The sequence below is a fragment of the Carassius carassius genome, chromosome 32 (assembly GCF_963082965.1).
Source record: "Carassius carassius chromosome 32, fCarCar2.1, whole genome shotgun sequence".
NCBI classification, from domain to species: Eukaryota; Metazoa; Chordata; class Actinopteri; order Cypriniformes; family Cyprinidae; genus Carassius; species Carassius carassius.
The window spans coordinates 2,064,173-2,080,449 of NC_081786.1; the positions used below are offsets into that span (position 1 = coordinate 2,064,173).

Consider the following 16,277-nt stretch of genomic DNA (forward strand, 5'->3'; position numbering starts at 1 on the left):
TAGACCTCATACTGCAGCAGTGAGAAAAAAAAACTACATTTTTATATTCTGAAGAAAATGTGACTGAGGTCATTTATGTTTTTATGAACATATTTATATTTGCACTCAATATATATATATATATATATATATATATATATATATATATATATATATATATATATATATATATATATATAGTAAAAACATGTATCACAATTAATTGCATTGTTATGCACAAGTCAAACAAATAAAGTGCTTTTTTTACAGCAGTATTCAGCAGTTAAAATATTTCTTAAACATTAATGTAATCAAATTAAATATAAAACTAAAGCTATTTGCCACTGCCAGAGCATTAACATTTTAATAGAAAATATTTTACAGTTTGTTATAGAAAAATATAATATATATAATAACATAAAGTCCAGAGCCTCAATCATAACATTACAACAGGCAGCTTAGAGACCTGCACGATCACGGAGCCCTAACACAGCATGTGAGAATAATAATTAAAGCTGCGTTAATGCACTATAAAAGAATTATAATTGCGTTAATTAATTATTTCCCCACCACTGATGAGTTATCTCATCTTTTACAAGGAAACGCTTCCTCGCCATTAATGAGTTTTTACGGCTTTTCGTGTTTTCACTGTTATACACTTGGGGGCGCTATTACACATCTTCTGAACGAGTACAAAACCTACCGAACAAAAAACACACGTGAACAGGACGGAGAAACCACCAATCTTTATATACACATATGCATATGAGAATGCGATCATCTGCAAAAAACAGCATATAAATGAAAACCGCATAATGTTACGGAGTAAAATGTTGATCCACCTTTTTGCTCAAAATTAAAAAAATATTTTTTGTTTGTTTAAAAGTAGAGATATGTATTGCATATTCAAATATTGATACAGGACAATATACTGGAGGCCATCAAATTTAGTGAAAATCATCAAAATCGCTGGCAGTGGCTGGCAACTTTTTTAATAAACGCTGGTGGGGAAAGAGTTAATGCGTAATGAGAACTTGCCCAGCCCTAATATTTATACAGCTATACCATGAAGCGTTCTATGTATAAATAAATTACAGAATTATAATTTTTAAGGGAACTATCAAAGAATACTGAGATGCTAAAATACTGTCCGCAAAAGAGGAGCAACTGTTTAGTAAAGATGCCCTTCATAAATGGTGCATGTATGCCAATATGCAAGCTCAGACAAGCTGCAGACTTCACTGGGAGACTGGGAATGGGAACAGCCGTTCCTCAAGCATATGGTCGTTACCAGCAAAGCTCTGGTTGCTTTTAAACAGATGGGCACATGTAAAAAACCCACTTCTGCTTGAGATGATGTGATTGGTTTTGGTATAAATCATATACATTTATGAAAAAACCATCTCATTATCTTCTCTGTTTTACAATGGCGTAATAAACTGGCAGCAACTGTTCTCGCCGGTAGCTTTAACGAGAAGCCAACAACAAGCCGGAAAACTCCTGAAAGATGTGCAGTTCCTCCGCTCTCTTCTGTATTCATCTGCTGTCAGCTTCACAAGCGCACAACAAATCAATGGCATCTTTCTTCGTTTCAATTAACAACACCTCTTCAACGGCTCACATAAAAAAAGCAAATGCAAACAAAAGCAGCAGGATATTTTTTCATGGTCTCAGCGCATTAGTGATAAAAATCTCATTCAAATTCCTTTCTTAATAAAACAAGTTGGTTGAGCAGCTTGCAATTAGGAGTCACCTGCTACTCTGAGACAAATAAAACACAAGATTAGAGAAGGAGCTTGACGACTTACCATGAAGTAAAGAAAGATATAACATATAACACACAAGACAACTTAACAATAAAAATAAAACCCCTACTGCCCACCAAGGCTGCATTTATCTTATTAAAACCACAATAAAAATACATATTATTACAATAGAATTGTTCTCTTTTGAATATATTGTCAAATGTAATTTATTGCTGTAATCAAAGCCAAACTTTCAGCATCATTACTCCAGTCTTCAATGTTTTTTTTAAACCTGTGGTAAAAGCAAGTAAATGCATATATATTTAAAAACATTTATTTAATAATAATCATCATCTAATAATTTATTCAAGTGTATAAATGTAAGAAAAAAACCATCATTTTAGAAATGCAATAATCCTAAAGTCTATATTATTACATAATAACTTTGTACATGTTAATATAATAATAATAGCTTATTATAACTTACTAAAACGTGTTATTAATAAAAAATAAAAAGCATAATTAATAAATGGATTATTATTAATAAAGAAATAATGAATAAGTCATTAATCTATACTTATTAAATGTATAAACACTTGCTATACATATATATATGCACACACACTTGATATTTACAGTATTTCTTTTTCTAAAATTACCACCATATATGAATAAAACAAAAAAATAAAAACGCCTATATAAATCATGATGGTGGTGATTCACAATAATGTTTAATTTTTATAACTTTAAATAATAGATTGAGTAAACATTCAATATCACGCAGCCCTTCTACAAACAACCAATTTTTTATCCAAAACACTCGCCGTCGAGAGCTGCATTTCTCCAGCAGCTTCATGCATGATGTTTTATTATGTGCTGAGTGGCTCAATCGATCATCAGAATCATCACGTCTGACTCTCTCTCACTCATACAGTGTCTGTGGGGGTGGATGGACGGTCTGTTGTGGCTCGTGGACACGCGCCGCTACAAGATTTATTCAGCTGCTTTGACTCGCACTCGCTCTGAGAAGATGCTTTATATCACTGTGCAGAGAGAGAGACTGTAGGATTCACTCTGACCACCACAGTATACGATTATGAAGAGAAATCAACAAATATTAACACATTTAGACTGATAATCAGACTAACCAGAAACGGCAAACAACAGGTGAAGTAAATGCACTTGGAAGTGAGTCCTAAAAAGACTCATATTCCAATGGTTCTTTAAAAACATGAGATAAAATTAAAAATCATTTGTATTCAATTTAGAATTATATATACAATTACATGTACACTTAGGTCCATAAATATGGACACTGAAAATTTTTCTGAATTCCGGCTTTGTTTGCCACCAGAATAGAATTTAAACGAAACAATCAAGATGTTACTGAGGCGGACTTCAGTTGTTGTTTGTTTGTGGCTCTTTCTGCCTTTAGTTTGGTCTCCAGCGAGTGAAATGCAACTCAATCAGGTTCAGATCAGGAGATTGACTCGGCCATTGCAGAATACCTTCAAAAACTCGCAGCTTGCGGTGAAGTCTCTGTGTTTGCTCTGGTGAAGTCTTCTCTTGATTGTAGACTTTGACAGTGACACGTCTGCCTCCTGAAGAGTGTTTCTTCTCTCGGCTGGATGTTGTGAAAGGGTTTTTCTTTACCATGGAGAGGATTCTCTGATCATCCAGCACTGTTGTCCTCCGTGGATGGATATCCTGGTCTTTTCATGTTGTTGAGCTCACCAGTGTGTTCTTTTTTTCTCAGAATGTACCAAACTGTTGATTTGGCCGCTCCTGATGTTCCTGCTATATCTCTGATGGATTTGTTTTGGTTTCTGAAGACTAACAATCGTCTGTTTTGCATGATGGTGGTTCACAGCAACAGCTTCCAAATGAAAATTGCACACTTACAATCGACTCCAGAACTTTTACCTGCTTAATTGATGTAGAAATAATAGTCCATTGAAAAGGGGGAGGTACACATTAAAGAGCCTGTAATTCCTTAACATTTCCTCAAATTTTGATGAGAATACCCTTTAATTAAAGCTCAGAAAGTGCACTTTAAGCCTACAACTTGAATATGTTTTGGTCAGCAGCTAAAATAATAAATATTGTGCATGTGTCCAAATATATGTGGACCTAACTAAACAGTATATACACTTTTCTTATTACTTTCTTTACATTTTGGGATAATCAAGCACCTATGACCAGTAACTGGAAACCACACCTTTACCACCTAGAATGGATGCAGAAGTTAATATACTGTTAAATTTTGGTTGCATTATGAACCACTTTCACAAACCCTTGCCTTTTTTCTTTGCATTTTTTAAACAGAAAAAAAAAACACCTAAAATGCTTGAAAATTATTGCTAAAATGGCAACAACAAAAAAAAAATCCACCAAACAGTCTTTATTTTTTTTTACAAAGTAGAATAATTAATTTTAAATAAGATTTAAAATTACTTTTTTTGTTTTTATGTTTTATAAATTACGCTTAACAAAATCACAAGGGTACAATAAACAAGTATTTTTTTTTTCAAACAAGCCTGTTTTCTTTATAAAAAAAACATAATATAAAATAATTTCTTTATTATTATAAAATATTTACAAAAAATTAAATATTTTCTTATTTCCTTGATTTAATTTTGGAATAAAACCTAAGTATCTATAAGACATAAAATACAAGTAACTGAAACTGGAAGCCAAAGACCACCGGATGCAAAAGACATTTTGATTGCATGATCAACCACTTTCACAAAGGCTTTTTCCTCCACATCCTTGTGATGCACCAACCACATAGTAATCAATGAATCCACAACATAAACTCAAGACTAAAGCGGACGTGCTGCTGATATCCGTTGTGGTGTGACATGACATGACTCTTGACTGCATTTGTGCATTTCATCTGGCACCAGTGCCATTCTCTCATTTCACACACACAAATAACATCCATGAGCGTCAGGAAAGAGTTCACCTGGGAGACCCACGGGCTCCATATTTAGACTGCAGCAGTCCAGATATAGCATAGGTAAAGATGTCTGTCTGCCTGTGGCCATTCCACACTAGATTGCACAGACCATTACCCTCATAGAGAGATGCTTATGACCCAGAAGAGCTATTAACCTATATAGGACCTGGGAAACAGAGAACCCTGTCATAGTAATGGCAAAACCTCCTTTACACAAGGACATGCTTATAAATGGTCGCAGGCCAATGAAGGAGAACGGATAGACCACCATCTCTAACAGTGACACCCATCTTTCAAAGTATTTTTCTCATTTATTTACCCCACCGGCATCTCCAAAATCTCCTCAGTGATTTATAAGACAGACCAGCCATCTCTAAGATGAAACAAAACATTAAAACATTTCATTTCTGAAGGATAAAAAGACAACCAAACACAGGTGACCCAACTAACAAAAATATGTTCTTAGAACATTCTGCTAATGTTCTCATTAAGTTATGAAAATGTACAGTGTTTTTAAATCACATTTTTCTTCTTGTTTTTTTTTCGAACGTTATACGGGAACATTCTGTTTTACCATATTCAAACATTATGGGAATGTTACTTTTGAATGTTCTTTGAACATTCTGAAATTAGTGGTAACATTTAAAAAATGTCAGTTGAACAAAACGTTTCAAAACAACATTCCATGAACAATGTATAACGTTATTACAATTGAACAACTGTTTTATTAATGATACTGAAAGAATGTGTGCTCATAAGTTTGATAGAACCATGGCAGAACGCTACCAAGAACAACAAAAATTTGCAGTAAACTGTACAAAATCCAATGTTTATAATTATGAAAATATATTAAAATAATACAACAACAAATACCAGTGTGCAATATCAAGTAGCATAACGATATTTGGTAGGCATTCCCCTAAAAATAACTTAAAAAAATAACACCTAAAGTTTCACGCAGTCACATTACAAAATGGTTGTGTCTGTTCTTAACATTAAAAACGAGGTGAATTGTTTGACTTGACTACCAAAGATTCATGAGTGTGGATTAACTTTTCTTTTCTTGCTTTAAAATATGTTGGAACTATTGGTTGGCATACTGTTTGGGCCTGGATGTATTCCTCTGGTTGGGTGCATTGAATACAGCAGTCCTACCTTTGGCGTTTTGGTGCATTTCCCAGTTCTTGCATCTTTGATGTAGGTGATGTCCAATAGATCTGTTTCCTGAAAGAGGGAGGGGCAGTTTTTATGCCACAGCTCACAAAAACAATTCCATGCTGTTGAACCGAATCAATATGTTGTTAAATATGACAAAAGCCATTCAGACATCACACAAGGTAACAGCACAGGAAATGTTGACAGAGAAAACGATGACGGAAAATCAAGAATAAATAATTAAACAGACTTAAAACATAATGACTAATTCACACGCACAGATCCAGATCAAAGGATTAATCAAAAGACTCTCGTTAAAGTACACTGGTAAGGAAATGACGCAGGGCCAGAGTGCCACACTATTTGCATCTGCAGTGTGTTATGGACACGCTGATAGATACGCTTTCTGACAGCTGCAGCAGAAACCAAAGCTGACGGCATTCTGCTGGAACGACCGAGCTACAACCGAGCTGGAACAAAACAAAGAGGCATTTGCTCTTTATACTCATTTATTCAACACAGCAATGATTGGAGGGCTGACGTAGATCATAATTGTTATGACGGTAAAACCTGAATGTCCTCATGTGCTCCACAGACAACTTCTAACATTTGTCAACTTACGTGATGGTGCCCTGTAACACTCTAAAAACTAAACCACATTTTTCTGATTCCTTTATTTTTTTATGAGCTCATAATAAGTAATGTATACATAAAAACAAAACAAAACAGAACTTCAATATTTAAATATGAGCCAGGGCTTATTTAAGCAATATCATGCCTGCAAGAGTGCTGTTGTTTACCAATATGAATATCACAAACAGTGGAATTTTGACATTTCATTAATACAACATTTCCATAAACAATAAGTTCATATTGAGTCATTTATATTTAGGCATGATACAAGGGTGTAGGTTTGATTTTAGTATTTAATGGCAGACAACAGACATTTATTTGTTTGATCAAAAGTATTTCTAGGGCCATTTTATTAGATGCTGGATATTGGTATAGACATGTCATAGTGTCTCCACTAATTTATATACTCTTGAAACTCATAACAAGAAATTCCCAACTTTGGAAAGAATAATTCCCTCCTTAAATATGAAGAGGTCAAACAGATTAATTAGTTAATCTAAATTTCACAAAAAGCTTATTTACGTAATTATAATATAAGTCAGACACTGAAGTTAGTTGCTGTCTCTTCTGAGGAAGAACTCACTTTAGCAAGTTCTAGATTTTTTATGTTCATCCAATTTCATTTTGTAAGTTACTTTTCTTTCCATTTTAAAAATGTTTTCTTCGGATTGTTTAACTACACTAAGCATAGTTTAGCCAACCTGTCCTCTAGTTTTGTACTCTTTTATTTGCACTCTGATTTGCATTTCGTGTAGCTCAGTTGGTAGATTATTGCGTTATACCTTGATATGTAATCATGCTATCATGGGTTCGATCCCAGAGAACGGATGTGCACGTAAAATGTATATGCTCAATAAATCATGATTTAGCATGATTTCTGTGAGGGTTAGGTTTAGAGGTGGGGTTAGGTGTGGTCATTCGAACGAATAAGCCACCTAGTAAAATATGTACGAATTACTGTGAGATCGATGTAAAAAGTCCACACATTGCATTTAAATAAAAGTGCGTCTTGATTGGTGATGACGTTATACGTCATTTCATGACGACAGACGCAATGCGATACTGTCATTATTTTTTACACCCGCTAGAGGCCGCTTAACTTTAAAACGTAAATATAGGTCGTAATAAGGTGCTTGCACAAACGACCTATATGGTCGTTTTTTGTTGGAGGACAGGATCAGTTTAGCTATTGTTAAATCAAATTATTCAATTCACAAAATGATTTACAAACCCGCTGTGATGTTCCGATCTAAATCAAATGTTTAGTGAACCAGATCAGAAGTTCCAATCAGAATCAAAACACTCGCAAACCCACGATCTTAATCAAATGATTCATGTTCCGTGCTTCTACAGTAAAACCCGATCTGAATAATGATTCGTGAACCATAATTTCAGATCTGAACTCGGAGCGTGGATCGCGAATTATGCAATTAACAAAATGATTTGCGAAACCGTGCCGATGTCCCTATCTAAATCAAATGATTTGCAAAAGGTGATCCAATTGTAGCACTTTTCCCTCACAATTGGTTTAAAGGGGGGTGGTACAATGCTGTTTCATGCATTCAGTTGTTTACACTGTTTTCATTCTAAACATGGATGTATGAGTATTTATGTGCTAAAAATCTTACTTCCAGGTTCATACACGTTTCAGAGAGTTTTTTTCGATCGTGGCTCTTCATGACATAGACACAGGTAGAACTCTTTATATGGGCATTTCTCCCAACAAAACGCGCCTGCGCACGCATGGACCAAGGCGAGAGCGAGAGGAAGAACGCTCCCATCAACAAGCTTCATCTGGCGGCAGCGCTTCACGGGACTTGCTTGGGAAGACGTGTTTTTGTTTGTAAGGGAAAGATAACTTTGTTCAGCCACCTAAAGAACCCAGCATTATGTAAACAGTGGATACAGTTTGTTTTTCTTAATGTTTTATAAACAAGTCCCAGTTCGATGCTGGATTTGCACATCTTTTGATATTGAAAAATTGAGTGGTCCCAGCTATAAAAGATCCCGGTTATGATTCAGAACTGTAGATTGTAAGTGAAACGGCATCAAATGTCTGTTTCGTTGGCATGAGGCGCTCAAGTGCTTGTCACTCTTGAGCTCCACCCACAGCGCAACTCTGGGAGCTCGACTTTTTCCAGAAAGAATCGTAAAGTTGCATCTTTCTTTTATAAATATGATAAAACGAAAGACTATTCTATAGGTACTCAAGATTAACATGAGATTGGGTGTAACTGTGTGTGTTATTAGACCTTTAACTAATTCAGAGTTTTGAAAAGCTACATTTCACCCTGCGATGTTGAAATTTGAAAAATGAATAGCTCTTTTGTTCTGGCTTTTGCTAATGAATCGCTTAAATTTAATGATCAATGTTATTAGTTTGAATAAATCAGAGCTGTTTCAGTGTAATGACTCAATTTAATCGGTTTGTCTTCTGCTTTTCGTGTTTATGTTTGCATGACACTGTCAGTACTACTACTGGTTTACTCGCTAGTTTTATTAAAAAACATGATGTTTACAAATAAAATATTTTTTTTCCATTCAAAAGATAACACCCTACACAAATCGATGTACATATTCAGGTGAGGTAACCTGTTTACTGCTAACTAATAAAACACTCCATTAATAAGACAAGCTGCAGCTCAAAATACATGTTAAATGGAAAATTGCGCATTATGATTATGAGTTTGTAGCTTAATGCACTATATTTGAAATATACTAGTCAACATTTGAATACCTTTAATCAAAGTCATACTAAAACCTAAATTTAAAGACAGTAAACGTATCATTAAACTGAGCTGTGCTCATATGTTTTAAACACTTCAGCTTTGTTCCCTTCTCAGATAATATCAATGGTGTGAGCTATTTAAGATTTGGCCTAAATTACGAAAACAGCATTAACATAAACATATATTGAAATGTTTGATCAAAATCATTGCTAGAGAATTTAGTAGTCACTGGACATTGGTAGGGGCATGTCCCAAGTGTCTCTACTAAATTCCACGTCCTTGGCACAATATCACCAGTTGCTTTGTCTGTTGTTGTTCCATCAGAAAAAGAGTTTAAAACAAATACAGTAGTGTGTCTGAGAAAATCACTGTAGTGGTGTTTTGTTTCGGGATGGTCCAGCGAGACAGTTGAGTGAACAATTCAATGACTCACTCATAAGTGAGCAGTTTCTTTTGTGCCTGCATGGATCTATATGGTCTTACAAATCACTTAAATGAATGATTCACTGACTAAATCAGTATTTTGAACAAATCAGTTGAATGAATCATTAAATTACTGCCACTATTAGTGCCACTTACTGACATAACGATGCAACTGGCAGAAAGAATTACTGAAAAATACACAAACACTCTGTCTGGAAGAAACAGATATATATATATAGGTATTACAGGTATTATAGGTATTATATATTAGGTATTACACATTATATCTGCTATAAATCTGGCCTTTATAAAAAAAAAATTTTTAAATCCACATCTTTGATTAAACAAACACTTTCTATAAGGATAAATTGGCACATCACCACCAATTATAATTTCACAAAATGAATCAATTGTCATTATTTCAATAGTATACTTTTCTTCCTTGCTAGACATTTTGGATGGGCTACAATCCCCAGCCCTCGCTGACACACTTTTGTGTGCGTGACACACTTCTGTGAACGTGGGAGGACAGCAGACTCCAGGAGATTATATAAAGACTTCCAGGATGTCATTTGTTCAGAGCTTTGACCTAAAACACTAACACCGGACAAAAACACGTCTCCTTTAATATTCACTAGGCCACAAGGTCATTTCAAACTCTACTTGCTTTTAGCCAACTAACTTTAAAAGCAAAAAATGCAGCAATTACATGGACAGGAAACCAATCAATGCAAATGTAAATGTGCGTATTTTGTGAACAGGTGAAGGACACTGCATGCGTGCAACTATGATGCTGTGCAGCGGGTATTTTTTTTTATTATATGACTAGGATATAATATTTATGATAATTGCAAGTGCGTGCCAAGGCTGCCTGAATAATGAAAGCATCTCTCGCTCAGACGGTTCATCTATGAAAACCCGCATATGGTGGAGGGAGCTTCACCAGCACCATGGCAACAGGCGATGGAGCTGGTCTGTGACGGGGAGTCGGACTAAAGCAATATGAAGAAAGGCACCAGGAACCCTTGAAATCAGCTTGCAGAAGACATCACCAGCGAGCTCAGACTCCTCTTTTGAAAATCCATTGAGACTACATGATCAAATATCTGTTAGTTCAGCAGAGCAAACCGCACTCTGTTGACTCTCCATCCACAGAAAACTCACAAACCTGCTACAGTTTTCAATAATGAAGCTGCTTGTAAGTGACTGCGATGATTTGCTTGACTCTCGCTGGTGACAATCAGGCCTGCAGTGCTGCTAAATATAGAAATGCATGTATTGATTCAAATATACGCTTGGTTTGCATAACAATACAGGATGCTATTACTATTGGCCGAAGGCGCCTGTGCTCGAATTCTGAGCATATTTTATGGACAGGAAAAACTGTCAGGTTAACTTGCATTGCTTTCATTGACTGACAAGTAGATTGTTATCAGAGGATGAATCTCACAAAACCTCTACAGAATGAGTCCAAGCCATATTTCATCCCAGAAATACAGTAAAATGAAATTTAAAAAGAAATTATATTTTGTATACATACATATATATATATATATATATATATATATATATATTTTTTTTTTTTTTTTAAGTTCCATTTTAGGGCCATTACGATTATATTGCATTGTGATGCACTTTTTACTGTAGAGTGTGATTAAGCAATATAGTGTGATCATGTAAAAATATCAATATCTACAGGTGCATCTCAATGAATTAGAATGTCGTGGGAAAGTTCATTTATTTCAGTAATTCAACTCAAATTGTGAAACTCGTGTATTAAATTTAGTGCACACAGACTGAAGTAGTTTAAGTCTTTGGTTCTTTTAATTTTGATGATTGTGGCTTACATTTAACAAAAAAACTACAAATCTCAACAAATTAGAATCCTTCATAAGGCCAATAAAAAAATAATTGTGAATTGTTGGCCTTCTGGAAAGTATGTTCATTTACTGTACATGTACTCAATTCTTGGTAGAGGCTCCTTTTGCTTTAATTACTGCCTCAATTTGGAGTAGCATGGAGGTGATCAGTTTGTGGCTCTGCTGAGGTGGTATGGAAGCCCAGGTTTCTTTGACAGTGGCCTTCAGCTCATCTGGATTGGTTTGGTCTCGTTTCTCATCTTCCTCTTGACAATAGCCCATAGATTCTCTCTGGGGTTTAGATCTGGTGAGTCAAGCACACCAACACCATGGTCATTTAACCAACTTTTGGTTCTTTTGGCAATGTTGGCAGGTGTCAAATCCTGCTGGAAAATGAAATCAGCATCTTCAAAAAGTTGGTCAGTAGAAGGAAGCATGAAGTGCTCCATAATCTCTAGGTAAACGGGTGCAGTGACTTTGGTTATCAAAAAACACAATGGACCAACACCAGCAGATGACATTGCACCCAAAATCATCACAGACTGTGGAAACTTAATACTGGACTTCAAGCAACTCTGGCTATGAGCTTCTCCAGCCTTCCTCCACACTCTAGGACCTTGGTTTCCAAATGAAATACAAAACTTGCTTTCATCTAAAAAGAGGACTTTGGACCAATGGCAACACTCCAATTCTTCTTCTCCTTAGCCCAGGTAAGACGTCTCTGACGTTGTCTGTGGTTCAGCAAATTCCTTGACATGTGTGTATGTCTTGACCCCAGCCTCAGTGCATTCCTTGTGAAGTTCACTCAAATTTTTGAATCGATTTTGCCTGACAATCCTCAGAAGGCTGCGGTTCTCTCAGTTGGTTGTGCATCTTTTTCTTCCACACTTTTTCCTTCCACTCAACTTTCTGTTAACATGCTAGAATACAGCACTCTGTGAACAGCCAGATTCTTTGGTAATGAATGTTTGTGTCTTACCCTCCTTGTAAAGGGTGTCAATGATGGTCTTCTAGACAACTCTCAGATCAGCAATCTTCCCCGTGATTGTGTAGCCTTGTGAACAAAACGGAGACCATTTTGAAGGCACAGGAAATCTTTGCAGGTGTTTTGAGTTGATTAGCTGGTTTTCATGTCACCATATTCTAATTTGTTGAGATAGTGGGAATTGGTGGGTTTTTGTTAAATTTGAGCCAAAATCATCACAATTAAAAAACAAAACAAAACTTAAAACTACTTTAGTCTGTGTGCACTTTTTTTTATTAATAAACGAGTTTCACAATTTGAGTAGAATTACTGAAATAAATGAAATTTTCCACAACATTCTCATTAATTGAGATGCACCTGTACACAGACACTGACTCTGATAACTGAATGCCGTTTAGGGTTCTCGAGCCCTTCGGAGTCCGTCACAATTAGCAGCGTTTAATTCAATACCATCTGGTGTCTGAAGACTGAGTCACTCAAATGAATATTATTCTGATGTTACTGGTGCTCTCACAAACTGACATGAGAAATGACATGCTAAAGTCTCCTGGAATACACTTGCTCTCGCCTGAATCATAATCGATTTTCTTACATAAAAGGGCAAGAGGAGAGCAGATGACCTCACTTCCTGTTGAGTTTACTCTCAAAGCATGTCCAGGTCACACTTTACCTTGAATAAAATTAAAATATAAAACTTTTAATTTCATCTAGTCGCCAAGGCAACATTTCTCATTTTAATAGAGTTTACCTTAATGTACTTAAAATACCTAAAACTGAAATAAACTAATTTAAAAATATCAACATAAGCACAACAAAATTACTAAATCTTTAACTAAAATTTAAATGACAACTGTAAATATAAAAATAAAACCTGATTCAAAATTGATTAATTAAAACTACATTATTATTCCAATTATCCTAAAATATCACCATTTAAAAGAAAAAAAAAGATACTTTTTAAAATGAAATTTATCCAGGAACATGAATTATGAAAGTGAACAGGGTCAGTTTGATTTCATGTACAGTATAATTTCGTCTATAAATACAAAATTTTAGGTTCATCAAAAGAGGTGAATTAAGTGAATTAAGTATTTTTCAACATTCTTGTCATGGAAGATGAGTTCTTCATTTTCTGGTTTTATCAGCTCAATGCCCTTAATTTGGCATAATAAGATACGATTGTGCTTTATGATGCTTTCTGAAAGACAGAATGAACTGATGTTATCTTTCCAAACATGCTTTTGATTCTTGTGTAATCATATCCAGCAAGGCAGTATGCTTTTAATACAGCGTGACGTCCGTTCTGTCTTCACCTACACTTAACTTCATCAGATCATTTCAGCACATTTACTACTGAGCACAATCTATTAGAAGCTGTTTATCAGATCAGCAGCTCCAGGTCAATCTCAACACTGAATAAACAGTGCGACTTTATTCATGTTTAGAATATTAATGCAAACACAAAAAGTGAAGGAAGACTCCGGAACAGTTCAAATGAAAAAACATCCATACTTGGATGAAAATGGCTCATTTAAAGTGGGACATCTCTCTGGGCCAGACTCTGAGGCGATGTGAGTATTTGGCTGTCGGTGATCCATCTGGACAAAAGACTCAACCTCAGACTTTGGGAAGTGACACCACACTAGATAAAAGTTTGCTTCTGATGAGATGTAAATCTTTAACGTCTGGTTTTAATGCTCAGGACACTGGAGCTTAAAAGGGTGAAATTTTTTACGTAAAAATACTTTTTATGTCATTGGCAGGTCAGTCTCAACGTCAGGAAATCCCACGACCTGTGTTATTATCATCAACTAAAACTAAAAACACTAAAATATATTTATGTTAATTAAAATAAACGTTACATTTTATAAATAAAAATAATCAATTTAATTTTGATTTAATGCATGAGAATATTAAAAATATATATTAGAGAAATATTCATTTGCATTTATTTCCAAATAGTTAAAGGCAAAAAATAAATTAAAACACGAATAAAAATTACTAAAAACTAAAAAGACATATTTCATCAAAACAAAACAAAAACAAAACAAAATTCCTAAAAACAATAAAATTAAAATTAGAATGGAAAATACATAAATAAAATTGTATTTAATGTTAATTTAAGTAAAATAAAATTAAATAGAATATTAAAAACTTATTAAAGAGATATTTAAAAAAAATAGTTGAAGAGGTATCATGTATCATTTTCATTTAATTTAAATATTAAATGAAGACTTTTTTTTAGAAGATTTTATAAAAACTAAATAGACATTTAATAAAGACAACAAACTAAATGAAAGATTTAACTAAAATGAAAAAGAAATACAAATATATAATATAAATATATAAATACAAATGAAATACTGATAAATAGTATAGCAATAATACTAGAATAACAGTGCAAAGGACAAACAGATTAGCAAACACAATACACAAAACTGGGACGCACTTGTTGGGAGAAAAAAAAATAGTATATACACTCCCCTAAAGGATTATTAGGAACACCATACTAATACTGTGTTTGACCCCCTTTCGCCTTCAGAACTGCCTTAATTCTACGTGGCATTGATTCAACAAGGTGCTGAAAGCATTCTTTAGAAATGTTGGCCCATATTGATAAGATATAGGATCTTGCAGTTGATGGAGATTTGTGGGATGCACATCCAGGGCACAAAGCTCCCGGTCCACCACATCCCAAAGATGCTCTATTGGGTTGAGATCTGGTGACTGTGGGGGCCGTTTTAGTAAAGTGAACTCATTGTCATGTTCAAGAAACCAATTTGAAATGATTCGAGCTTTGTGACATGGTGCATTATCCTGCTGGAAGTAGCCATCAGAGGATGGGTGCATGGTGGTCATAAAGGGATGGACATGGTCAGAAACAGTGTTGGGAAGGTTACTTTGGAAATGTAATAGGTTACAGATTACAAGTTACCCTGTTTAAAAAGTAATAGTAGTGTAACTTTTTCAATTACTTTATTAAAGTAATGTAACTAATTACTTTTGAGTACTTTTTGATTACTTTTCTAAATTTGTGAAAATTAAAGAATAATAAATAAAAGCATATACATCAACTTAAATACATTTATCTAATGAGCATGTGACGTATTCTGTGTAATAAACTCCTGAAACATTGGTGTTTTTTTGAAACTGCTGTCTCTTTGTATATGATATGATGATAGTTTTCTCAAAATAAGTAAAATGCACATGAAGTGACACAGAGCAGTTCTAGAAATGATGTTTATGTGCTCGTGTACTCCTATATTGAGGCAGCAGAGGTTGAAAACACTGCGAGCTTCAGTAGGCCTATGTGTAGTAAATGAAACCATGTCTTTGCCATTAATTTACAGGAGGGGCGGACTGGGAAAAAAAATCAGACTGGAAAATTCAAACTCATACAAACAAATTCATGGACAAAACTATTTTTTGTATGGACCTGACATAAAAAAGGTTTAAATCTTTAATTTGGGGACATGCAAAATAATTAAAAGTTCTCTCCTGAACTGCACCTTCACTTCCATTTTTCTCTTCAGTCTCTTTATTTTGCCCTGTTATCCATCTCTCTCATTACTTTAATACTCAAGATTGAACAAAATTATACTTTACAATACAATACTCTACAATACTACAATATCTTTATAGAAAAATCCTAATACTGTACACGAGTCATGTTTTTCCCTTACAAAAAATTACCATGCTTTTATTAGCCTATATAAAAGTAAAATAACCTTGGTTTGTTTTTGTTTTTTGCAAATGGATTTGTATTTATTTTTAAATAAATACATTTGTAAAATAATTTTACATTTTTGG

At 34.5% G+C, this 16,277-nt stretch overlaps 1 protein-coding gene across 1 annotated transcript in view; it reads right to left on the reverse strand.

The window, feature by feature from the left end:
- LOC132112368 (1-phosphatidylinositol 4,5-bisphosphate phosphodiesterase beta-1-like) overlaps positions 1 to 16,277 on the reverse strand; it is a 66,512-nt gene that overhangs the window by 42,737 nt on the left and 7,498 nt on the right. The window contains exon 3 of the mRNA XM_059519820.1: positions 5,839 to 5,907. Within this exon, the coding sequence (XP_059375803.1) occupies positions 5,839 to 5,907 (69 nt within the window). The remainder of the gene's footprint in view (positions 1 to 5,838; positions 5,908 to 16,277) is intronic.